Source organism: Branchiostoma lanceolatum, chromosome 18 (assembly GCF_035083965.1).
Source record: "Branchiostoma lanceolatum isolate klBraLanc5 chromosome 18, klBraLanc5.hap2, whole genome shotgun sequence".
In the NCBI taxonomy this organism is placed as follows: Eukaryota; Metazoa; Chordata; class Leptocardii; order Amphioxiformes; family Branchiostomatidae; genus Branchiostoma; species Branchiostoma lanceolatum.
The window spans coordinates 3079742-3106420 of NC_089739.1; the positions used below are offsets into that span (position 1 = coordinate 3079742).

At 42.7% G+C, this 26679-nt stretch overlaps 4 protein-coding genes across 4 annotated transcripts; 2 read left to right on the plus strand and 2 right to left on the minus strand.

The window, feature by feature from the left end:
• Positions 1-941: 941 nt before the first annotated feature.
• On the minus strand, positions 942-3665 carry LOC136424414 (RBPJ-interacting and tubulin-associated protein 1-like). Its single transcript, XM_066413008.1, has 4 exons — positions 3644-3665; positions 2329-2766; positions 1701-1845; positions 942-1228 (listed from the first exon to the last, which is right to left on the minus strand). The coding sequence occupies exons 2-4, from the start codon at positions 2637-2639 to the stop codon at positions 1004-1006; spliced, it is 681 nt and encodes a 226-aa protein (XP_066269105.1). The 5' UTR covers positions 2640-2766; positions 3644-3665; the 3' UTR covers positions 942-1003.
• Positions 3666-3914: 249 nt separating this feature from the next.
• Positions 3915-18560, plus strand: LOC136424046 (ATP-dependent RNA helicase DDX54-like). The gene is made up of 19 exons (XM_066412454.1): positions 3915-4111; positions 4706-4835; positions 5110-5180; positions 5641-5826; positions 6275-6324; positions 6667-6708; positions 7324-7419; positions 8114-8235; positions 8617-8810; positions 9330-9540; positions 10870-11004; positions 12024-12245; positions 12388-12461; positions 13567-13746; positions 14873-15018; positions 16089-16193; positions 16531-16635; positions 17452-17567; positions 18096-18560. The coding sequence occupies exons 1-19, from the start codon at positions 4025-4027 to the stop codon at positions 18341-18343; spliced, it is 2520 nt and encodes an 839-aa protein (XP_066268551.1). The 5' UTR covers positions 3915-4024; the 3' UTR covers positions 18344-18560.
• A 1057-nt stretch (positions 18561-19617) lies between these two features.
• On the plus strand, positions 19618-21285 carry LOC136424603 (cAMP-regulated D2 protein-like). Its single transcript, XM_066413220.1, has one exon. The coding sequence runs from the start codon at positions 19618-19620 to the stop codon at positions 21283-21285; it is 1668 nt and encodes a 555-aa protein (XP_066269317.1).
• Positions 21286-24613: 3328 nt separating this feature from the next.
• Positions 24614-26227, minus strand: LOC136424604 (cAMP-regulated D2 protein-like). The gene has a single exon (XM_066413221.1). The coding sequence runs from the start codon at positions 26225-26227 to the stop codon at positions 24614-24616; it is 1614 nt and encodes a 537-aa protein (XP_066269318.1).
• Positions 26228-26679: the final 452 nt, after the last annotated feature.

A 26679-nucleotide genomic window follows, 5' to 3' on the forward strand; every position in this document is an offset into this window, starting at 1 on the left:
TACACATTCGAGTAATACAACTTAAATGAATGGAATGTATGATCATGGTAACCCTTTAATTTAGTGCTGACCATTAAGCAAGAAGACTTAGCCCATCCTTCCTTACATTATGGGAAAACACTTCTCTTTAAGTCATTTCCTTCCTTGTCATAATATGGATCTTTGCATATTGAAAGTTGAAAATAATAAATTTATTTCACTGCTTTGTCAACTTTTAGTTTGCTGGTTGCTTATTTTTTTTTCAATTGATGCACATTACGATAGAACTATATACATTCGCAGCCAAAAATACTTCCTTTCTTGTATCACTAATAAGCTACATTACATCCCAACTTGCTTCTCTGATCACTTTCCTTGCAAATCGCATGCAAATATTATGCTGAAGCAGCTTTTTAACAGTGTTTGAAAAGGCATCGCAAAAGTGCAAAACTATTCTGCGGGGTATGCGATCAGAGATGCATACTGTAACTAGATTTAAAATAGGTCTGATACCAGGTAAGATATATGGACATGTAGAATACAACACAGTGTATTCCGTATCGCCTCAAGTACCGGCCTGACGGCTAGGGTGAGCCGACAGAATGCACCTTGTTGTATTTTATACACATGTATATCATACCCCCAAAAAACATGCATTTCAATGTGAAATGCAACAGACGTTTAGAGAGTTTATTGTCCTCAAACAAAAAAATCCGTTCTTCAAATTTTTGACAGTGGCGCAACTTGTTCACTTGAAGCGAGATTGAATTGTTTGAATCGAACTAGGAAAGAATAGGCCATACCATAAGGTATGGACCAGTCTGAACACCCGTATCGAAGGCTATCATGGCCCGGATATGATATAAAAATTCATGCATACAAAAGCAGTCCCGTTCAGCTAAGGCTTGTGTGGCACTTCTTCTTCAAATGCCAAGGGATGCGATCAGAGGAGTACGCTGGAGTAGGCTGGATACCAGGTAAAGATACATAATGTACATTTGCATACAAGAACAGTCCCATTCAGCTACGGCTTCCAGCCAGGCCTGACTCCCGTGGCGCTGGTCCTCCCGCTGGCCGCGCTCCCTGGCCGACTCCCCGCCCGCGACCAACTGCTGTACCGTCCCGTACGCGTCTCCACCCCGCTCTCGTAGTACAGTGGTTGGTCCCCCGCCGCCGACCCCGGCCTCTCCCGCAGCGCGGACGCCGGTCTGGAGCTTGGACGCCGTCCAGACGACGGAGCTGGAGAAATCTAACACGAAAGATATTGCTTGTTACGTCGATGAAGGTTAGACATCCAGGTATAACAAATGTGGTTCAAGTACGACTTACTGACCAGTCTAACAGGTCTGGATCTTTAGCCTAGTGGTAAGTGCATTGGGGCTGTGCGCTGGCGGCCCAGATTTGATTCTTGGGAGTCAGAAGACTATTACTCGCCTCGTGCGTTTCAGTGGTTCCACAAGATACGCAAGGTATGTTCCTCTAGTCACTGACAAAAGACAGCAGATGCTGTCTGAAAGGTCTGACTATTTCTACATTTCAACTGGATAGTAACTTGCGTAAATCATTATTCTATTGTGTGCTTTTATGTCAGACATTTTTTTTTCAAATTAGACATTCCAAAATGCTATTTTCTTCCATAATTCGCAACAACATTCTGTCAAATGGTATAATGATGGACATGTAAGTATTGTAACAAAACAAACAAACAAAAAACAACAGACCTTGTCCACTGTGGGGGTTCCCGGGGACCACAGCAGGGGCGTACCCCGCCTGTCCTTCTCCTCCCACGGAGCCGTAAACTCGGGCTCCGCAATTTTGGATCCAAACAGCCCTTCATCAACAAAGGTTGGGGTGTGCTTCACAAGTCTGCAACAGTCAGAGAAAGGAAATGGAGACCGTTAAACTTGGATTGAATCTGTGATTACTTAGTAATATCAATGTCCAATAATAATATGTAATCATTACTCATTTGCAAATTCAAACACTGATAATGTTTGACTTGACTTGACATTTACATACATTAGTAATCATTCAATAATGATTCTATAACATGCACTGTCCTTGCTGTCCTTATCTTTTTTTTTAATGAATGGAAACAGTGTGACCTACAAAAATATAAGAATGAAAAGGCAGTGAGACACACTAGTAGTATTCTTAAGTCAGGTACAATGTACCAATTTTTACACCAGGGGGGGAGTGAGGAAAGTCGTGTAAAGTATCTTTATCAAGGCCACAACATCAGTGGTGGCGGGATTTGAACCCGGGACCACTGGGTTCTGGGCCAACTACCCCGCTGTTACGTCACACGACCCCACATGTAAATGCCAACCATAAAAAGAACAACCTTACCTGTATTTGTTCTTTGTCCTGGGCATGCTACTTCTGCGACTCTCACTTCTTGAAGAAGCGGCGCTCAATCTACCGCTCGGCGGTCGAGAACTTCTGTCTCCCGACGCATACACGGGCGGTGACCACAACAACGGCGGCGCCTTTGACTTCGGGGTTGAAATTGAGTTCTCGTTTGATCGCCGTCTGTCGCTAGGCGTTCCAAATAACGTCTCGTCTACGTAGGATGTGTTGGACGTCACCTTGTAAGTTTTCTTTCCGCCTGAACCTCGTTCGGAGACGCGGTTCTGTCCTGTTATTGTGAGGTCCTGCATTTTTCCTGTGTCATCAAGTTATTTTCAGTCTCGCACAAGAGGTGGCAGAATGTGTTGATTAAGTCAACAATAAAACTCTGTTTCTTCCTAACACAGTAAAGGTGATCATCTTGCTTTTTGGTCAGTCCTGTGGGACAGAGGATAGTACAATTATACAATGAAGTTATAATTTAATAATATAATAATGTCTCAGAAGGGACGAAAAGGATAAGTAAGTAAGTAAGTGCTTACAATGATGCAGTGAAAATATCCTACCTTATTCTAAGGAAAAAAGGCTATTCAAGGGCATTTGGATATCACTAATAATGCTAATTTCAACTTCACAAATTGCCAGCTGCTGAGTGCTGTCAAGAATGATATTTCACAGAGTAATAGAATATCCATTCTGAGCGGCTTCAGACTTGAGTCATTGGAAAATAATGACCGTAAATAACCCTTTATCGCTACTTTAAGATAAATAATTCATATGTTGAAGTGTACGTCAGAGGTACACTAATTTTAACCATGGCCTTGAGGAGAATACTTAATGTTATGAGGTGGACGCTTCTCTACTAAAAGAGTTACATACATTCAAGATTAGAACAGGTAAAGTATTAGCATCAAAAAGCCAACTGAAAACTAAGAGTTTGATTTTTGAAACTTAAGTGGTGTTGTTGTTGCTTTTTTGTGTGGTTTTATTCAAATATAACAGCTACAAACGTCCACCCAGCCCCTCCAAAAATAACTACTAGTATACAAGATACATATACATGTGACATAATGAGATACGTTGTAAATAAGTGGAATTTACCATTTTATAATTTTCCAAAATTATTTCCAAAGCAAAAGAAGTTCACAACAACAACACGTCAACTTTTGTGTTAAAATGTGTTGATTCTAAACGTAAAACGCTTGTATGACTTACACTGTGTGTTTCTGTGCACTACCGTTATACAGGCAGAGATTTAGTAGTCTAAAGATGTGTAGAATTACTTTCAAACGTTCAGAAATACAAGAAAACTCACCTCTTTCCAAAACACTGGCGTTCTTGACAACTTGTTGGTTAGGAATGATGGTGACGTCATAGGAAGGGCCTACTTTTCTGAGGGAGGTTTATTCTCGAGGTCTTTTTTCTCTACATATGTGCACAAAAGGTGAATGATTTAAAAACATATAAAACAACTTTTTGCTTAGAATATGACATACTGTTTCTCAAAAATGGTATTTTTATGTTTTGATTAAATAGGAATATTTTTCTAAACCCCCCCTTCATTTGAGTAGCTTCATCAATGTTCCCAGAATCCAATGCGATTCCAACATGGCTGCCCCCATGTGAGTTGGATAGGGTTTTTTGAGCAACTAAAATTGAGTTTTTAGATATATAAGAACGGCATTTAACAATTGAAATGGGCCAGAAAAAGCAGAGGAAGCCCAGAAGAAAAGGCAGGGACGATGACTCGGATGATGAGGGAGAATTTGAGCTCGTACCAGAGGTAAGAACTTGTCGACATGCTTGTGCTTCCTCCCCCAAAATTTAGTTTGTGTGGGCTTGCACGTCCGTCTATACACATGCTAACTTTTGGAAAAAAAAATTATTTTACATTTTGAGAGTTTCGAAGTAGCTAGAATATGTACAGATACGACGGAAACAGCTAGGAAAATATTTAACTTCTCAGTAATGCTAATTTCAGTACCCGCGATGGAAAGTTTCTTGTTGGGACGGCCAAAAAATTCACCCCGTCTGTCCAAAAAACTGAACTTCATGGTGCAAATGCATTTTTGTTAGCTTAAAAACACAGACTTGACAGCGAACAATAACAACATGTGGCTCCCAATCACTGAGTAAGATGGGAAAATATTTTAAGCTGGAAACAGCCTTGCTATGACATCATAATTAATTCTAAAAGCCTCTATTTGTAGATCTATATATCATATGTTTTATAATTTTATTTATGGTTGAATGCTACAATACATTACACTGACTCTGGAGGCAGTGTAGCTGATATTGAAGAGTCGATAGTTATGGACAGACAGATACATAGGCAACAGAAATTTATATGACATGTATTCTCCCCTGTGTTCTGCAGACGGACCCCTCAGCCATGAAGTACAGTTTCCCCAGTACTGACACCACCTCTGATGTGGAACCTGACATGAGACGGCTCGTCACAGCTCAGAACAAGAAGAAGAAAAAATCAGGCGGCTTCCAGTCCATGGGTAAGACACTGTGTCCTTTATACTATTATTGTAGAATGCTATTTTAGTGAGGTTTTAGCGTCACTTTTTCCATTTTGTTCTCATTATGCATCATTTCTGACCTACTGTTTTTCTAAAGGATGCCACATGTTCAACATTGGTAAAATATAAGAAGTCCTCTTTTCAAAACATATGTTGTAATTTTTGTATTTATGTATATGGATAAAATAAACATGTAATATTTCCAGTGCTGCATGTACATGAAACAATGTATAACATATTATGCATCATACAGGTCTGTCTCATGGTATTTTCAAGGGAGTCATGAAGAAAGGATACAAAGTTCCAACGCCTATTCAAAGAAAGGTAATAAACAGTATAATGTCATACCTGGGCCGCGAAAACGTTTGATATGGGTGTTCCGGACCGGACGATAACTTTGGTTATCACACGGGTTTCTACTTTTATCACACAGGCTAGGCTTCAATAGAGTACATGTATACTTAGAATGTATTTCAAGTGCACCGGTTGCGCCGCTGCCAAAATATACCAGATTCGGAGGTTGGAATTGATGTTGCCACAATTTTTTTGTTCAAGGATACAAAACTATCTCAACATCTGGCACATTTCAGATTGAAACATGTGTTTTCTAGGGTTGGTATGACATAAATAAAATACAACAGGGTGTATTCCGTATCAGCCTCTGTCGCAGCCCTCCCGCAGGTCGCATCACCCTCAACAGTATCACTTGAATTTCAAAGACATATTTGCAGACTTTTTCGTAATTCTATAGTACCAAAATTTAAAAAGATGTTGTCATCCACAGTGCATCCCTATCATCATGGACGGTAAGGATGTTGTTGCCATGGCGCGGACAGGCAGCGGGAAGACTGCAGCGTTCCTGATCCCCATGTTCGAGAAGCTTCGCGCCCACAGCACGTCGGGAGCTCGAGCCCTCATCCTGTCTCCCACCAGGGAACTGGCGCTGCAGACCATGAAGTTTACCAAAGAGGTAGGAAAAGTATTTTTTCTACTGCTCTGTTATCTTAAGAAACTTATATTGTACTTCAGTAATTTGTGTATATAAATGCCCAACATGATGTAAATTTGAATGTAATTTCAATCCAGTACTAGTAACTTATTATCGTGTAACTACTAGTATTTTTTCTCCCACTATTAGAACTTAACAATAGCTACCTCGGCTGTACATGTACAGCCAAACCTATAAATGAATAAATACTATTACAGTTCATACATGTTTCACCTAAGCAAAGCACTTCATCAACAAACTTGACAAATAGATTTCAAGTAGTTTTTAAACTTTTGTAAAACATTTTTTCTATACTACTCATCATCATATCTTGCCGCTCCACAGCTGTAACCACTTCTATACTACTGTATTTGGTAGACAACACAGTCCTGTTTTCATTAGTTCTGATGGTTAATGTTTTATTTTTCAGCTTGGCAGATTTACTGGTCTGAGGGCAGCACTTATACTTGGTGGAGACAGGTCAGTAACAAAGTGTTTGTCTGTGTGTGCCTTTATTTACACTCCTATAAAATGTCAAACAACACTTCTCTATTCTTCTGTATTACTATTAGCACACTTCTGTACAGGCAACATTTCAAATCATAAATAATAAATTTCCTCTCAGTACCCAATTAAACTTTTTACACCAATGGAGTTATTTCATTGAACATGTCATGATTGAGTTCAAGAGTGTTCACACACATTGCCAAAGCAAAGAAAACGATATGTAAATACTAACAGTACATGTATCTTCTTTTTTTTCATTCAGAATCAGTGTATTGCCTTTCCCTTTAATCAGTTATTTTGGGGTCTCCTTTACAGCATGGAAGATCAGTTTGCAGCTCTACACGAGAACCCAGACATGTAAGTGTATTTTATTGTATTCTTATTTTCTTGTACTTGGATTTTAACCTTCTCCCTGCTGCCTAACTCTGGAACTCTAGAACTGTAACCAATAGAGAATGGGGTGGCCCCCGTGCCAAACGGCTACTTCAGTATGCCAAAGCTAAGGTTAACCCAAAGATAGCAGACAACATTTTTCCAAGCAGATTATGGAAGGTGTATGTAAGAAAGTATTGAACTACTATTAATATCATGAGCTATAAATCAGCTCTGCAAATTGCTGAAAAAATCATATCCCAGAATTTCACCAGATTGTGATTACAAAGGCACCATTTTTAAAGTCAAAACTCTTTATCTCTCGGTGAGTTCGATGTTTTAAAAGCATAATACAATGCTAAACTTTCTTCCAACACTAAGGTATTCACGGATCGAATTTTCGACGACCACTGTCGCCTTCTTCAGGATCAATAAGGGATCCTGAAGAATATCTTATTGATCCTGAAGAAGGCGACAGTGGTCGTCGAAAATTCGATCCGTGAATACCTTAGTGTTGGAAGAAAGTTTAGCATTGTATTATGATTACTACCAACACAGATGAGCTTTCATTATAGTTTTAACAGTATGTTTTTCTCCCAGAATCATCGGTACCCCCGGCCGCCTGCTCCATGTACTGGTAGAGATGGAGCAGAAACTGATGACAGTGGAGTACATCGTATTTGATGAGGCAGACAGGTCAGGAACTTCCTTTGTTTTTTATAACCGTCTAACCGTATATTGCGCAGGTGATATGAGAGACATTACTGGTTGTGAAAAAAAAAACTTCCAATATCCAAGTTATACTTAGGTGCCAATTGGAAAAAGGGGCCTCGCCGGGTAGTTGACTGGCATTTTTTTTTTGCACTTTCGGGCGGACCCTGAATAATTTTAACCCGGACTTAAGATCAATGCAAGATCCAGAAGCAAATATATATCGCCAGCTAATTGTGTGAACACCGGGAGTTTCCCCTGGTACCCGGCAGCCCACCGGGACAAATTTGTGGCCTTGGGCCCAGCCAGGACTACTGACACCCCCTACAGGCACCAACGCAATTGTAGTTTCGTGCGTAGTCCAGTGGTTAACGATCTTGCCTCTGGAACTAGAAGCCCCGGGTCGATCCCGGCTGTGTCGCTAATCCGGCATGCATGCTACCGGAAAGATCGCAGTCCTTAGGATGGGACGTTAAGCCGTGGTCCACTGTTCTTTGTACTTGTCCAAAAGAGCTAGGGGAATTTCCCCGGTACAATGAACCTGTAAGCACTGTACATAGCGTCTGTCTTCTCTGTCACGACCAGTGGAAGATTAGCTCATCTGTTCATTGAGTTCATTTGAGCTAAACTGGTTCGAGATCTCTTTTCACTTTTTTTTCTTTTTCCCCCCTCCCCCCAGGTTGTTTGAGATGGGTTTTGCGGACCAGCTGCAGGAGATCATCGGTCGCCTCCCCGAGGCACGACAGACGCTGCTCTTCTCCGCCACGCTGCCCAAGCTGCTCGTACAGTTTGCACAAGCAGGTCTGTTTGTTGTTTGTTTGTTTGTTTGCTTTTGGTTTATGCCATTATGGTGAAAATGGCCTCATCAAAAGGCTCTAAATTCAACTTTTACGTGAACATTTCAGGTCCATAGCTTGTTCAATTCCTACATAGATGTATGTAGACATTTGGTCTTTTCATTAGAATATTAAACAACTTGATTTTTTCTTACAAAGTCAATCTCTCTCTTCCTCCCTCTCTCCCTCTCTCTCTCTCTCTCTCTCTCTCTCTCTCTCTCTCTCTCTCTCTCTCTCTCCCTGAGTTTGATCTGAAATTGTTGTTTTATCGAAAGAATAAGAAATAATGAGACAAAGACAATGTCACACCTAACTGACACAGATTCCTCTTCTGTTCCCACCATAGGCCTGAATGACCCGACGCTCATCAGGTTGGACGTTGATACGAAAATCAGCGAGCAGTTGAAGATGTCGTTCCTCGCCATGCGCGATGCGGACAAGCCCGCCGTTCTACTTCACCTTCTGCGAACCGTGGTGAAGCCGGAGGAACAGACCGTTGTGTTCCTGGCAACAAAGCACCACGTGGAGTTTGTTAAGGAGGTAAGAGGAAAGTTTGCATGTAGGTGCTGGTAGAATTAGTTCTGTAAGAAGACTATACAACAGCTAGCCACCGCTTGCAGGGCTTTCCTCACTCAATAGAGACAGGAGATGCCATAAACTTTCTGTCACATTGTGACACAAAGATTGGTTCTGTTCTGCAAAAAGTCTCATCATTTTCCCGTGTTAAAAAATCAGTTTAATCCTGTTACATTGGAAAGGTCTTCCATTTGACTTGAGAGGTAATTAAAAAGACTGCTTTGTTATTAGACAAGATCCTGTAACCCATGATTAGCCCCACCTTATTTTATCAAGGTATCAGAGATGTACATATGCCAGCCTATATTGTATAGTAAGTCTGAAGTTTAAGATTTATATTGCATTCCTATTTTGTAGTTTTTATTGTGTCAATTAAGCTTCCTCTGCATTTAATCACCTTCTGCTGTAACTGTAATTGTAAGTAGATTATGCTTACTTAGTCTACCATCTTATTTTATGTGTGCAAATATCCATTACTTTCAGTTATTGACAGAAGCAGGCCTGACCTGTAGTGCGGTGTACAGCTCACTTGATCAGACAGCCAGAAAGATCAACATTGCCAAGTTTACCAACAAGAAGACCAAGGTCATGTTGGTGACGGACATCGCTGCCCGTGGTATAGACATCCCCATGTTGGACAATGTCATCAACTATAACTTCCCCTGCAAACCAAAGCTGTTCGTCCATAGAGTTGGTAAGATTATCTGTCTTCTATGTTTTACATTGTAATACTGTAAATGTAGAAATGTTCGCAGGGATTTAATTTTGTGGGAGAAAACGGAGTGTTCGCGGTGGGTTTGAGTTCGCGTTTGAAACAATAGTAGTGCTACAGTCACACAATGGAACAGCTTTTTGCGGGGGTTTTAAGTTCGCGGTAAAGAGTTCACTGCGAAAACCACAAACATAAAACCACCTCGACATTTCTGCATTTACAGTTAGTGTATTGGTACATAATCTGGAAAGTTTTGGGGCTGTCATTTGCAACCATGCTATTTGTTTGTTTCCAATAACCGGTAAACTGCCTCTAAGGCCACACCAATTTAATTTCTTGGTAAACGGATTGTTATTTTCCAAAAAAAAAATTTTAGAAAAAAAAAAATCATGAAAACGGAAGGCTGGGCCGTTAACCAAGAAATTAAATTGGTGTGGCCTTAGCATTACACACCAGTTTTGTATACTCTAAGTACAAGCTGCGTAAGACTAGACTGTAAGGTTGATTCACTCACACCAGGATGGACCCCTGTTCTTTTCAATAAGTGCTCAAGGTGTGGCATGAATGTAAATGTTTAGATTGTTAAAAATTAGATTCTGAACATTTTCCCATTTACTTTGCTGCCATGCTTGTCGTAGTAACATGGACAGTTATACGGATGGGGTACAGTGACTATGGTGTTCTTTGTATTCTGAATGATATAAACATTTATTTCATCTTCCAAAGACACCATACATGTACATTTAAGCATTTTTGTTGTGGTAAATGTATATGATACATATATTTATCCTATATTGAAACATGTGCTGTTTCTTTACTACTTTTTCCTTATTCGAACAGATTGAAGATTCATATTATCATACTGTAATTAATAACTTCATGAGCTTGGTAAGTCGTCGTTGAAAGAAATTCTTGTCAGGCAACCTAGAGTTTCGTGCCTGTCGGCAATTTGGCCAAAGTTAAAGGTAACATTTATCGAGAAGAGTTAAGAGGTGAATTAATGTGCTTGGCTATACATGTAAATAAGCCATTATGATAGTGAGTCTGTATTGCATTGTCAGCTCCCAAAAAAGTATTACAATTCCTGTCAATCATTTCGCTTGGAGTTAAATTCTAGAACTTCAGTAGAAGAAAAAGAGGAGATGTTTGATTCACAATTATTTTCCAAGGATTGGACAAAAGTAATGTTGCCTATCATACCCTCTTTTTTTACACACATACAAAAGTAAGATCAACAACAACAACGAATAGCAATAATGATGATATAAAACTACTTGTAGATTGAGATGCATTCCACCCCCATCCCCCCAGGTCGAGTGGCGCGTGCCGGCAGGTCGGGTACAGCGTACTCCCTGGTGGCGCCGGACGAGACCCCCCTCATGTTGGACCTGCACCTGTTCCTGGGGAGGGCACTCAAGGTCGCCGGCAAGGACAAATCAACAGAAGGTAAAAAACAATATCATTCATCATCTATTAGTTTTGCCACAGTTCCACAGCCAAAGGTCAGTGTTCTCGCCAGGCCTTTTCAGCATAGGGGCCCCCTATGCCCCCTATGCTGTGATTTGGACCCCCTATGCTGTGATCTGGACCCCTATGCTGTGTTTCAACCAGCATAGGGGTGTTTCTTTCTGGGACAAACCTTGTGACCCTTCATAAATCTTATAACAAGTTCATATTTGGCTTTAGAATGAGGCTGTGACAGAGGAAAAAGTCTACTTCACAAAATTTATCCCTCAAAATGCATGAAATAATGTCTCATTGGGTTATGAATTTACAAATTTTCCGGGGGAACATGCCAGACTCCTTACTCTGGTCATGTCTTCAGCACTCCATGCGTGACTTGCACCGCGTAAAGTTGGCCTTCTGTACCTAACCCCTATGCTGTGAAACAATTCTGGTGAGAACACTGAAAGGTACCCAGCTACATAATAGTTAAAGGCAATTAACCCAATCTTAACCGCCATTTTAAAAAGTGAGAGCACAGTCTAGCGGGAATGTACATGTAGTACTGTTACAGTAGTGCTATCCCTGGTGACAAAGGGTTAGAAGATGTAAATTGATAATAGGCCATCAAAATTTCAAAAAATGTGCTATCTATACACAATGTAATAACCATTACTACACTACTATCTGCTACGTATACACTGTTGTGAAACATAAACAAAGCAAGTTTTAAAGCGCTCAAAAATCAGCTTGCTAATGTTTTATTTACCAATGTTAACCCAGATAAACTTGTTTGTGAACAAACCATTTATCCAGCTTGCTGAATGAAATCTCTGTTACAGACTGGGATGGTTTGTACGGCAAGGTACCACAGTTGATCATAGACGACGAAAATGCAGCTGCTAATAATCCACTTTATAGTGGGCTCAGCAGTAACGAAGATGGCGCCATTTTGGTTTCATTTTCCATCACATGAATGCTGTTATTATTTAGAAAGAATTATACATACATCTCTGTTACAGACTGGGATGGTTTGTACGGCAAGGTGCCGCAGTCGATCATAGACGACGAAGACGCCAACATCCGGGTGTACTTCGAGAACAACCTGGAGCTGGGAAACCTGAAGCGGGTGTCGGAGAGGGGGTACTCCGCCTACCTGAAGTCCCGGTCCGCTCCGTCACACGAGTCCGTGAAGCGGATGAAAGGAATGGACACGGCACACATGGGCTTTCACCCGCTGCTCGGTAATGATAGATTTATAAAACGCTGCAACGGGATAGTGACGGGATTAAGGCAGAAACTAATTCTAGGGGGCTAGGCTAGGAACGCGATTTAGTCAGGCTATTGCGCGGTCAGCTTTTTCAAAATCTTCTCCTGTCTCCTCAGTTGCGGACCGGAGTGAAGTTGAGGATAAGCTGGCAGAGTTCGTGGACGGAGTGCGGAACTACAAACCCAACAGTGTGAGTGTTGAGACCAAATTTTACTTCTATTCACTAATGATAATAATAATAATAATAAATGGTTTATTGGTCGGAAATTACCCATGCAATGGCAGCCAATGCTGAATTGCTGCAGGGTTTACTATCACATAATACACAATAATTCAGAAGATACATATTTGCACACTTGCACTTTATGTAACTGTCGCAAGAGTCTGGCGGCTGCCATTCGGCGCCAGCAGATGACCTCAATACGACCTTCCCCAACCGAAGTCAGGTACCCATTCACACCTGGGTGGAGTGAGGAAATTCGTGTAAAGTGCCTTTCCCAAGGGCACAACATCGGGGCATACTGGTGGTTTCGAACCCGGGACCTCTCGGTTCTGGGCGAAACGCGCTACCGATTGCGCCACACGATGCCACTAAAGCCAGTCAAGCAACCATCTAGTACATATAATTGTTGTGAAACACTATGCAATGCCAAAGAGCAATACTTTTATATATTTTCAAGTTCCCACTATCTTTGCTGTCATACCCATCCCTGGTATTGACAGTTATACGGGTGGGAGATATCAAAGCTTAGCAACCCATTCTCCCATGGATATGGCTGCCCTGCTGCCATAATACAGGGAGAAAGGGCCTTACAAACAGTAGATATACAAGACGATTCTCTGTCTATTATAGAATGTATACTGTACATGAGATTTTCATGTGAAACACCTTGCAAAGCAATAGCAATCTTTGCCCATTTTTTGTATGCCAAAAATTTCGGCATACAAAAATGTTTCAATTCAATTTTTTTCATACTGAGGAATCATGGAACGGTAAAATGGAAAAGTTTCCGTACATTGTGACGTATTTCCATATTTTGCTGTCACTTGCAGTACCTCTTTTAACTGCTAGGTGATGCACTTTATGAAACATGGTCAACACTCCTGTACTTCGTTTTGCTACATGTATTTGTATTTTACTATTATGATAGTTGCGTGTGCATGCACAAAATTTTAGTTTATCAGAACATCTATTTCCTATTTGTATTTTACCATAGTTCCAATGTGCATGCACAAAATTTCAGTTTATCATAATGTCCATCTCATATACAGATGTATTTTTTTCACCATCTTAGACCATCTTTGAGATCTCTGCAAGCAACAAGAACCCAGCGTTTTCTGTGATGAAGAGCAAGAGAAGTGTTCACCAGGGAGTCATCCGTCGCCTGCAGGACCAGAGAAGCAGCAAACAGGAAGTAGGGGGCGCTGCTGAGCATGCAGTTAGCACAGAGATGACCTCAGAACAGGATATTGAGGTAAGGACCACCTTTGAGATGTACATATTTGTCTTGGAGGTGTGTCTTAAGCCGGTACATTGTATCTCACTATATAGGCCATGCCGGGGAGTGTCACTGTGGTGTAGTGGTCTGTACTTCTGTCACTTACCACATCTGGTTCAAATTACTTGGAACTAGAAATCCCAAGTTTGTGCCCGGGTAGGACACCTCTGGACAAGAGGCGCATTGAGTCATGCCAAAGACTGTATAAAAAATTGTACATACTTCTGAAACAGTATGGAAGTTGAACACACTCCACTGCCAGTGGACTAGCAGACCTGTTGTAAACGATTAACAATTAAAGTATCCAAGCTGAAGAAACTTCGATCTTTTATTAAAAATCGAAATAGTTTTCCCATTTACTTTGCTGCCATGCCTTCTACAGTAGTATGGACAGTTATACGGATGGGATACAGTCATGTGGTGTTCTTTATATTCGGAAGGATGTAAATACTTATATCTTCCTCTAAAGACACCATACAAGCATCTTTTCTTAATGACTTTCAATGCACACTGTATGTTCTTTTCAATACGTGTATAAACGTCATCATATGTAGTAAGCCATAGTACGTACCTGCAAGCTCTAAAAGTTATTTTCTCTTTTTTTGTTCAACCAAAACCCTTTGCTTTGTTTTCTAGACATGCGAAAGTGGTGTTCAGAAAATTAGTTAAACAGAATGTCAGTACCCATACATGTAAATGCGTGTGACAAAGATGATATCTAAAGCATGTCGGTAACGTGCATGGTCCAGTGGTTAGTGACACTGCCTCTGGACCAAGAGGTTGGGAGTTTGAATCCTGGCTGTGTCTCTCACCCAGCATGCACGCTACTGGGAAGGGTTGGAGTCCGTAGAACGGGACATTTAGCTGTGTTCCACTGTTCATTGTGCTTGTCAAAAAGAGCTCTGAGAATTTTCCCGGTACGATGAACCTGTAAATACTGTACATATACAATGTATGTACATGTAGTGTCTGTCTTCTCTATCACGACCAGTGGAAAAGTAGCTCATTTGCTCATTATGTTCATTTGAGCTAATTAGAAAGTGGTTTGAGATCACTAAGTCTTACAGTTATTTCTCTAAACTCAGTGGGTCTGTATTTCCAGGATACCTTTTCCACAGTGGTTGCTCCAGGACACAAGAGAAAGCATGCAGAAGATGGAGAGAATGCGACAAAGAAGAAGAAAGAAAACTTCCGAGACGAGGAGCATTTCTTACCATACAGGCCACAGGACCACCACTCAGAGAAAGGGTACTTATCGTTTCTCCTTGTTTGAAGTTCTAAGATTTTGTTTCACAGTGACAAGGTGCTTAAGTAAGTGTTAATGTTTTACACAGTGTGTATACAGCTTATTTGCAAGTTCTTACATTTTCTTACATAATAGAAGAAGTTTATTGCAAGTTCATGCCTGTGGGCTAATTGCAAATACATGATAAAAACATAGGAAAAACATACATGCGTCAGTAAACTGTGTCTGACTTTGCTGTAACAATAGGTTACTGGTACTATATACAATTGTTGGCTATATCTAAATTAGCTGGGTTTGACTTCTTCATAGTGCCAAGGTGCTTCAGTTAGTATTTCTTCATGCATGTATATGTAATTAAGTAAAGGATAGAATGCTTCTCACACCTTTTGGTGTATAGGGCTGTGCCCATCTTCATTTCTATAGCCCTTTGGCCACACAGTACGGCAGGTGGCAAGTCCACTGTCAGTGGTGTGTGTTTAACTTCCATACTCCATATTAAGTGCTGAGTAGAGATCAGAATATACCATTTTTAAAGTCTTTGGTATGACTCGGCCAGGATTTAAATCCACAACCTCTCCACTATCTCCAGTGTTCTCACCAGAATTTTTTCACAGCATTGGGGTCAGGTACAGAAGGCCAACTTTAGCGGTGCAAGTCATGCGTGGAGTGCTGAAGACATGACCAGAGTAGGGAGTCTGTCATGTTCCCCCGGAAAAAAAAAGTGTAAATTCATAACCCGATGAGACATTATTTCATGCATTTTGAGGGATAAATTTTGTGAAGTAGACTTTTTCCTCTGTCACAGCCTCATTCTAAAGCCAAATATGAACTTTTTATAAGATTTATGAAGGGTCACAAGGTTTGTCCCAGAAAGAAACACCCCTATGCTGGTTGAAACACAGCACAGGGGTCCAGATCACAGCATAGGGGGTCCAAATCACAGCATAGGGGCCCCTATGCTGAAAAGGCCTGGCGAGAACACTGCTTTCGAATGCAAAGCAAGCGCTCTTCCCCCTAGGTTCAAATGTACCGTATACATGTAGCTCATCTTTGTGCTCTTTCTTCTATCCAGGCTTGGGTTGGAGAGTTCCTTCCAGGTCCAGGCTTCAGACGCCATGTTGGATCTGGGAGCAGATGAAGCTGAGAAAGCCAAGCAGCAAAAGAACCAGCTCAAATGGTGAACCTTGTTTGTTTGTTTGTTTTTTTGTTTCTATAAACATAACAGCAAACGGATTTAGGGCAAAAGACACAGACTAGCTGTTTTATACATATAGTTGATGAGCTGCGAAGGGTCTGATTTGTTTAACTTTTAAGTCGTCGCAAACTAGATACTAATACCTATTATTATCTATAAACATAGCCAGATTTTGTTAATCAATGATATAGAAAACTAAGAGTTTTGTGATGGTATATGCTGAAGTTTGGAGTCAATTTTGTTTGTTTTATCTAGGTCTCCATTTGAAGAAATGTGTTGCATAATGTTTTCTAACCATTGATTGTATCATTGTTTGCAGGGATAGGAAGAAAAAGAAGTTTGTGAGGGAAGGAATTGATTTGAAAAAGAAGAAAATCAAGACAGAGAGTGGAACATGGGTGTCTGCGTCTTTCAAGACTGATTCGTATCCTTTGTCAATGATTACTTTAGGAATCAATAAGTTTATTTTTGGCGACGCCTCAGGGGAGAGCCTAATGGTATAGTATCATGTGCAGTCTGCAACAATTCTAATCATTGTACAGGAATTTGTCCACAGCATGATAACTGGCAAGAATGGTATGAGCAGTAACAAACAAAAAAACTAACAGAGACAGCTGTCGCCATGGCATCATCTTTTTATGTTGCCAATCTTGTTTCATTTGAATTCTGTAGGCATTTGATCTTAAATTCATTTCATGCATTGAATTCTTAAAGCTGGCGTCATAGTGTCAACAACTTTCAGTGGAATTAACTGATCACTAGAAGGTCATTGAATTTCAAAATCGCCAGTACTTTTGCTTGAAAATCTACCCTATCCCATTGGATGGTGCAAGGTGACCTGTGAATATCGCACATTGTTTGGAATGACACCGGACGTATTGCTATTGAAAATGTCCTTTCAGAGCTTGCAGACTGGCCGAGCGAGCTACTGTAAATGCAGAGATGTTCACAGGGATTTAATTTTGTAGTAGGGAGAAAATGTAGTGTTCGCAGTGGTTTTGAGTTCGCGTTTGAAACAATAGTAGCGCTACAGTCACACAATAAAACGGCTTTTCGCTGTGATTTTAAGATTGCGGTAAAGAGTACATCGCAAATACTGTGAACATAAAACCACCGCAAGCATTTCTGCATGTACAGTATCTTTCTGCTACATGTACATGTATGTCGGCAGCATTAGGAAGGTATGATGGAAAAAAGGGACAAAGGTTTAGGTCATGAACCTTGACCTTTGACTTCTCAGATACAAACGTTGGTTACAACAGAGCAAACTGAAGGAGCAAGAGAACGAGGAGGAGGAACAGTCCACCGGCCAAAAATGGGGGACAGGGAAAAAGCAGTGGAAGGGGAAAAAGAGAGGTGAGAATCAACTAATAGAAGAAGAACTTTATTGCGCAACAACTGTAACGGGTACAATGTATGGCAATTTGTAGATACATAACAGTCGACTATTTCTAACACTTAGCAATTTCAAAGAACTTATCTATTATGACTACCATACTCTCATCCAATGCTATAATCATTGTTGCTTTCAGTTGGTTCTCAGTCTGTACTTTTGTTGCATCTTTAAAGTTTCACGTTATATCCATCCCTTTTCTGTAACATGACGTTGGTGTGGTGCAACGGTTAGAGCATTGGACTCAGAACCAATAGGTCCCGGGTTTAATACTCACCATTCCCTGACGTTGTGCCCTTGGGAAAGGCCCTTAACACGACCTTCCCTGGCGTTGGAGTGACATGCACGGAGCCTCTTCGGCTAATCTGTCTAAAAGTACTAGTATGCCAAAAATACACTACAGATTTGGTGCACCGATGTGCCAACATCTAGCACATTTGTAAGATGTACGAACCCTAAAAGAATTTTTTTATTTTTTTTCTCTTACCCAGGAAAAGACAGGACAGCAGGAGGGGATAAGTCTCCAGGACAGAAGTTCCCAGCAAAGTTTGGCGGTAAGAGGAAGGATGGACCACCAGCAAGAAACCAGGGAGGAGGAAGAAGACCTCGCTCAGAACTCAAGTCTACAGACCAGATTCTGAAGAACAGAATAAAGAAGGAGAAAGAGCAAGCCTTCCAGGGAGCTCGTAGAGCAATAAAGCAGAAAAGGAGAGCCATTTCAGGGGACAAAAGACACTGAACGTTATTCTGCTATATTTCTAGATATATTAACACCAATCTATGAGTATCTTTCATGTACATCTACATGTACATATAGTATTGCTATTATGAATTCCAATTCTATAGCTTTGCACTGATTTTTGTAATGTACCTTCAATTGTCATATTTCAAGCATCAGGCATATGTTGTCTTGTGCACATGTATTGACTCCTGTATTAAAGGCTGTTTAAACTGTGTTTTTGTTTCATTGCAGAAATTTTCATTGTATACAAAACAGTCAAGTTTGTATGACACATTTATAATCCAGATAGCTTTGACTGTTATATGACGTATCCTATAGGGACTTCACTAAACCGTGCTAGAAGCGACAGTTCCAAGGTGCCTTATACTACCGTCACAATTGGAAAAAGGGGCTCTTTCGGGCAGTTTACTGACTGTTTATTTGGGGGGGGGGGGGGTGCACTTTCGGGCGTGGCCCCGTGGGGCAACCTGCGGCTACCGGGCTATTTGAGGGCATGACCGGGCCACTGGGGGTTAAAATGACCCCGGGGCCCGGTGACAAATAGGCGCCGTGATCAAATCGTGATAACACCTAGGGGTTCCCGTCCGGCAGTCCACTGGGAAAAATTTGTCTTCGGGGCCCGGCCGGGGATACACGTACACCCCCGACGGGCACCGGCGCAAATGTGACCGTACCATTACTGGTGCTCCCGAAGACAAGCTGACCACGTTAAACTACTCTACACATTAATCAAGATGCGCAGGGAAGAGGTCCAAAGTACACGTGGCTTGCCCCACCACATCAGAACAAGCACTCTCCAAGGCAGATGCACAAGAGCCTAACTCAGATTTGACTCTTTAACGCGCCTTAACCACTGCTGACGTACTCTCTGGTAGTTCCCAACCTCTCCATGACTCGCCCCAGACTCTTAGACAAATCCTCGCTAACTCATTCACAACCAAGGTGATTACTACCAGAACGTGGGCCAACAATGCCCAATCTTTACACAACCGGTTAACCGACACCCAACTACAAACCCTAGAAGCCGTGTAGAAGCTAATTACATAACTATGATCCGAATTCGTTCTCTCCGTGACTGCTCCCGACCTTGCTTGGCTTGCTGTCGGAAGGCGATGCATGTGTGTAACCGGGGCTTAAGACAGGCTGACGCATGCGCACACCTAACGCTTATCAACATATTAATCAGGATGCGCAGGGTAGAGGTCCAAAGTACACGTAGCTTGCTCCTTCTCAGAACAAACAATCTCCCAGGCAGTTGCACAAGAGGAAAAATGGCTTCACAGAGGCAGGTCTATATCCTAGTTCTGAGTACAGTTGTGTCCGTCAGCCTTGGCTACGCAGTCAAAGAAGATGGACCTGTTGTCCAGACGCAGTACGGTGCTGTTCGAGGCATGTACGTGGAGGAAGGTGTGATCTTCCTGGGACTCCCCTTCGCGGTCCCACCCGTAGGCGAGCTGCGATGGAAGCCGCCCCAGACTTACACGAAGTCCTGGGCGCCCGAAGTTCGCGACGGCACCGTGCCGGGCCCGGGGTGTCCGATGCCAGGTTGCAGACATCACCCGGACGGAGACGTCGACCACCAATGTCCGCGCGACTTCAGACAGAGCGAAGACTGTCTGTATCTCAATATCTTCGCCCCGAATCACGTTATAAACTCGACTGCTAAGCTACCAGTTTTATTCTGGCTCTACGGCGGTACTTATGTCTACGGCACCGGTTCGGCCCTTCTCTACGACGGGCGGATCTTAGCCAACAAAACCAGCACCATCGTGGTTACGACTAACTACAGACTCGGCGCTTTGGGCTTCCTTGTAACTGCCAGCGGAGACGATGATGCTGAGGGTAACCAGGGTCTGCTAGACCAGATCGAGGCGTTAAAGTGGATTCAAGAAAACATCGCCAGTTTTGGAGGAGACAAGACCAGGGTGACCTTATTTGGACAAAGCGCCGGGTCCGATTCGATCGCAACTCACTTAATCTCCAACAGATCAGCGGACATTTTCCATCAAGCCATCATGTTGAGCGTGCCGTTATCCATACCGCACAAAGCTAAATGGGAGGCGGTTCGTTTGGGGAACTACTTCGCCGAGCAGCTCAACTGTTCGCACGGTGATCTGAGATGTCTTCGTTCGAAAGACGCGGATGCCGTCATTCATGCCACTAAAAAGGCTCTGAAATTTATTGACAATCCCCTACGAGCCATTGAGATGTTCATGAACTGGGGACCGACCATAGACTCGGACATAGTACCAGGTCAAACAATTAACCTCTTCGCCAACGGCAAGTTTCAGAAGAAACCGCTCATCATAGGAACTGTCCTAGAAGAAAATGTGGTGTTCATCAACATGGGTTTTAAACAACCCATAACGAACAAGCTGAAACTCGCCGAAGTCCTGGCCGCGTTTGTGCACGAGAAAGCGTTGGCAGTTTTTCGCGAGTACAGCCCGAAAAAGTCTGAAGATTATCGCGCGATCCTGTCGGTCATTTCCACGGACTGGATGTTCACCTGCCCGACCCGGAGCGTCGCCAGGAATGTTGCGAGTGTTGGAGGCAACGTCTGGCTGTATCTTTTCGACCACGTCTGGTCCTTTAAGCACCTCTGGGAAAGTCATGACTGCTGTAACGGCCATGTCTGCCACGGGGAGGACCTCCCGTTTGTGTTCCAAACGACGCGACTCATCGACGTCAACATGACGGCTGACGAACAAGTCCTGGCCGACACCATGGCTTACCACTACGGTAACTTCGCGCACACGGGAGACCCCAACAAGCCCGGGCCGCACACAAGCAGCGTTAAACCAGCGGGTCTGCATTGGCCAGTCTACAACAAGGACAACAACTTTACTTGTCTGAATATCACAACCCCGGAGAACGTCTTGATGGAGAACTATCGGGAAGAAAAGTGTGATTTCATGGATAAACTCAATGTATATCCTTGAAGCTGCCTAGTCTTGTTCTTGTGGTTAGGCTACACCAAGTAATTTTTATGGATGACGTCCGCGCGCGCATTGATTTTGGTCTGTTCCCAGAAAAAAAACAAGAAATTCCGCTTCCTGTAACTATGATCAAAGAGTTACGACAGTGCCGCAAATCAATAGGATATGGAAAGAAACAGGACAGGACAACAACTGCTGTTCAACTTCAACTGATTTATTCAAATTATTGCTGTTTTCATGATGAATAAAATAATCGTTAGTTGTTACACTGTGTTCTCTCATTCAATTTGTGTCCTAACATGTGTCGTCGACTATTATATTTCAAATCTAGGCATCTTGTTTTTTTGGCCCTTCTTGTTTTTTTTTCGCGCTCTCGCATTAGATTTAGGGTCTCCAAAGGACGTCATCCATAAAAATTACTTGGTGCAGCCTTAGGAAAGTTCACAGGTTTGAAGCTGTCTCCAATACTTTCTCAAGATTCTGAATCACTTACTAGTATGTGTACCTTAATCATCATTGTGGGGTCGTGTGGCGTTACGACAGGGAGTTCGGCCCTGAACCAAGCGGTCCCGGGTTCGAATCCCCCTGACGCCACCGATGTTGTGCCCCTTGGAAAGGCACTTTACACGACTTTCCTCTCTACACCCAGGTGTAAAAATGGGTATATTTTTCTATGCATTGTTCTAAAATAAACTTGAGTGCAGTGCAACGTCGTCCTTGTCTGTCAAAAAGCGAAGTAAAAAGATAATCATTATACCTATTATGTGTCGTATTTTACCGGTCTTCATATGTCTAAGTTATTTTTTCTAAATCCTTCCTCATTGTGAACTCTTCCTCATGTCAACAGTCCGAACGTGTCACACTGAAGGGCTTTTCTTTCTGTGGCATATCGACATAATAAAGTGGCATATCGACATAATAAAGTGGCATATCGACATAATAAAGATACGTGACTTCGCATTGTTTAAATGATTGTTATGAGATACCCAAGCGACATTAAATCAAGTAAACCACGCTCCAAACTACCGGTCCAAAGTACATTACTGGGTACGTTGATGAAAGTTAGACATCCAGGTAGTAAGATACGCCAAAAATAATTACTCAAGCAACTGGATAAAATTTTGAAACAGACGTTTCAGACAGCATCAACTGTCTTTCGTCAGTGACAAACGATAGGACTGAGAACACCAGGTTTTATACCAAAACTCTGAATAGGTATGTTAATGAAGTTAAGACAATTTAGGATGTCTTGAAGAAGTCTTTAAAAAAAGCCTAATTCAAAACATTACTGGGTGTTACCCAAGACAAGCTGACGTCCGCATGGCACTTATTCTACTCATCAGTAACGATGCGCAGGATAGAGGTCCAAAGTACATTACGGAGTAATCTAAGCTGATAAGACAAGCTGACGTCCGCATAAATCTAACATTAGTCACAATGCGCAGGATAGAGGTCCAACGTACAATTTTTTGTCCACCTGTAGCTGTCTTGGCTACGCAGTCGCCGAGGATGTTTCTATTGTTAATTCGATTTATTGATTGATAAGTTGATTGATTGATTGATCAATTGATTGATTGATTGATTGATTGATTGATTAGGCTGTAAAAAAGGTACATCCAGGGATACCCAACTAGCCGAAGGCTCTTACAAAGTGTTAGCCCTGGTAGCTGAACAATATACAAAATTCAATACAAAGTTTCACAAAGCACATTGAGACGTTTAAGACTAAAGTACATATGAAATACATAGACAAACTAGCACAAAACTAAGGCGCATGAAAAATGTTCAGACGCAGTACGATGCTGACTGATGAACTGTTCGTACGGAGAGCTGACATGTCTTCGTTCGACAGACGTTGATGTCCTCATTGGTGCCTCTGAAAAGCTTTTCGTTTTTTTTGTTTGACAACATAGATTTGTTTGACAACATAGATATACATGTACATACCACATATAGTCTTTCTACGCTCACAAATACAGTGCTTGAAATGCCACAGGGCATCATTCTGATTGCCACTTGAGTGGTTGCTTTGACCAGAGTGTTTTATTTTCGCAGTCTCTTTCTTGCATGCAACGCGTTCGATTATAGTATTACTGCTGACCTAGTCCCAAGCCCGGATACACAATACGACTGGAGATAACATTTACCCAGCTAGATAACAAGAAGATGAAACGATTCTGCGGAGCTACATGACCCCCAGAACGCTATGTACTGTCAACTCGTGACGTCTGTTATCTGTTAAGTTAAACATCTGGCATTAGTGCGACACACATGTGAAACAAAGTCCGACGCCGGTGCTACCATAGACATAATGTGTGCGTAGTCCAGTGGTTAGCGATCTTACCCCTGGAACTAGAAGCCCGGGTTCGATTCCGGCTGTGTTGCTCACCCGACATGCACGCTACCGGAAAGGGTCGCAGTCCTTAGGACGGGACGTTAAGCCGTGGCCCACTGTTCATTGTGCTTGTCAAAAAGAGCTAGGGGAATTTCCCCGGTACGATGAACCTGTAAATACTGTACATAGCGTCTGTCTTTTCTGTCACGACCAGTGGAAGATTAGCTCATCTGTTCAATGAGTTCATTTGAGCTAAACTGGTTCCAGATCACTTTCCTTAATCATAGCCTACGTTGCAGACTCCCCTCGGCTGTTTTCTTTTGGCATCGCCTAACCAAATAAACAGCTACTAATTAAACCTGGACTCAGACACGGCAAAGTATAATAAATAATGTTGACGTCAGCACATTGGCGAGAATTGTGACAATAAATATAACAGCAGCTAGAAAAATCCATTTAACCCATCTTAAGTTATCTTGTTTCATAGTTCCCAACAAAAACACCGCTGCAGTTCCAAGAAAACCTGATATTTTTTTCTGCCACCAAACTAGCACCACTTTATTTCCGAGACCCAAAGCTACTGCAGTATAGTCTAGTAAACAGTGACCACAGCATGCACAAAATATAAGATACCAGAAACAGGCGTACCTTAGAAAGCCGCTAGAAGGCTCATGATAGAATTTGCCCTTTGCCATTTGTTTTGTCGACACCTACCCACATAAAACATGTAAACAATCCATTGATACCTTCCTCAGTTGCTGTTGTCAAAATGCAAAACAAACCAAGCCACAACCACTGCTACCGACTGAATATTTTAGGCATACTATCTAATATCTATCTCTTACTTCTCTAAATGAAGGCGCAACTTGAGACAGAAGTTGTCGAGTAATAGTTTAATCTGATTGTATATCATGTACACTAACAGGTAGTAAAAACGCCATGTTTCATGAGATTAGAGCCTCTACGTGGTAAACGGAGACACACAACTCAGTTTCCTTATGTGTACATGCCTTCCCTGTCCCAAAAGTCGCACTTTTCCTTCCGATAGTCCTCCATCACTGTGTTCTGTGGAGTGGTCATGTTGAGGATAGGAAATCGGTTGTCCTTGTTGTACTTTGGCCAGTTCAGGCTATCTGGTATGTTGAGATTCGGACGTGGGAGATGGTTGTTAGGCTTGTTTGGATCTCCTGTGTGCGCGAAGTTACCGTAGTGGTAGGCGATGGTGTCGGCCAGGACTTGTTCGTCAGGAGTCATGCTGAGGTTCGCCAGCGGTGCGGTTTGAAAGACAATCGGAATGTCCCCGCCGTGGCAGACGTGGCCATTACAGAATGTATGGCCGTCCCAAGCATGCTTGAAAGACCAAGAGTGGTCGAAGACGTAGAGCCAGACATCGGATTCTCCCCCCGCGATGGCGTTCCGTATGACGCTGCGGGTTGGACAGGCAAAGACCCAGTCCGTGACAGCCTCGGATAGGTAAGGCCGATAGTCTGAGGTTGGTGGCGGGTCATATTCACGAAGGGCTTGTCCTGCCTTCAGATGCATAAAGGCCACAGCTACGCCGTCCAGTTCAAGTTTTGACATCTTGCCTCCGAACGCTCCATAGATGAATAGAATACCTTCTTCGCTGACTGTACCTATGATAAACGGCTTTCTCTGAAACTGTCCATTTGCAAACTTGTCCACAAGTTCTTCGGTTAGAATGTCGCCGTCAAAGTGGGGTCCCCATTGCACAAACAGCTCGAAGAGTCGAAACGGGTTCGCGATATAGCTGTGTGACTTGTCCTGGGCATCTAACAGTTCGTCTGTGGTTTTGGAGCGGATACACTTGATGTCGCCGTGCGAACAGTTCAACTGTTCGGCGAAGTGGTTTCCGAGTCGAACGGCGTCGGCACGAGACTTGTGGTAGATGGTAAATGGTACGCTCAACATGATTCCCTTTTCGAACAAGTCTGCAGATCCGTTGTACGTCATAAGAATGCCGACAGAATCGGACCCGGCACTCTGTCCGAAAATGGTGACGTGGTTTTTGTCTCCTCCGAAGTTACCGATGTTTTCCTGAACCCACTTTAAAGCCTGAATCTGATCCATCGTTCCGTAGTTCCCTGTAGCGGCGTCTTCCCCATCGCCAGCCACCAAGAAACCCAGAGCCCCGAGTCTATAGTTGGTTGTCACGACAACGGTGTTTGTTTTGTTGGCCAAAAAGCGTCCGTCGTAAATGATAGCAGAACCGCTACCTGCAACATAACCACCACCATACATCCAGAACAAAACGGGCAGTTTAACGGTGGAGTTCGTCAAGACGGTGCGTGGAGCGAAGACGTTGAGGTACAAACAGTCTTCACTGGTTTTCCTGTCTCGAGGACAGACGAATTCAGGGTCGTGGTCGTCAGGGCCGCAGCCGTGATGCGCACAGCCCGGGCCCGGGACGCTGCCGTCGCGGATGCCGGGTGCCCACGATCCCGTAAACGGCTTTGGTGGTTTCCAGCGGAGCTTGCCAACCGGAGGTTTTCCGAAGGGAAGCCCCAGGACGACGGCGCCTTCCTCTATAAACATGCCCCGCACGTCTCCGTACTGCGTGTGGAAGATAGGACCGTGGTCTATAGCGGACATCCCCGCAACAACCGCAAACAAGACCATAATCTGACGAACGGGTACGCGAAGCATGGCTGAGTTACCGTGCCCAAGTACAGGCAACTACGAGTAGAGCTTGATTGTACTGCTACCTTTTGAAGAACCATGTGACACGACCCTTCCTACGTGTGTGTTTGAATAGACGAATAATTCAATAAGTAACCTCCTATCATGTATGTAGGTCCAAAGGGTCTCTTATGTGACCGAATGAACTTTCGACCTTTCCTCGTCACTATCTATAGAGATGTTGATTTTTCCAACCGCGCAGGAGCAGCGACATGCATTGTGGGTAATATGTCAAAGGTAAATGGACTTTTCAGGTCGACGTCGCTGAACAGATTGTTTGTCCACGACCCCTGGCTGGAGAGACCTTGAGGCAGAAACTGTTCTATATAGTAGACTCTTTCTGTCACAAGAATTATATACTAGTA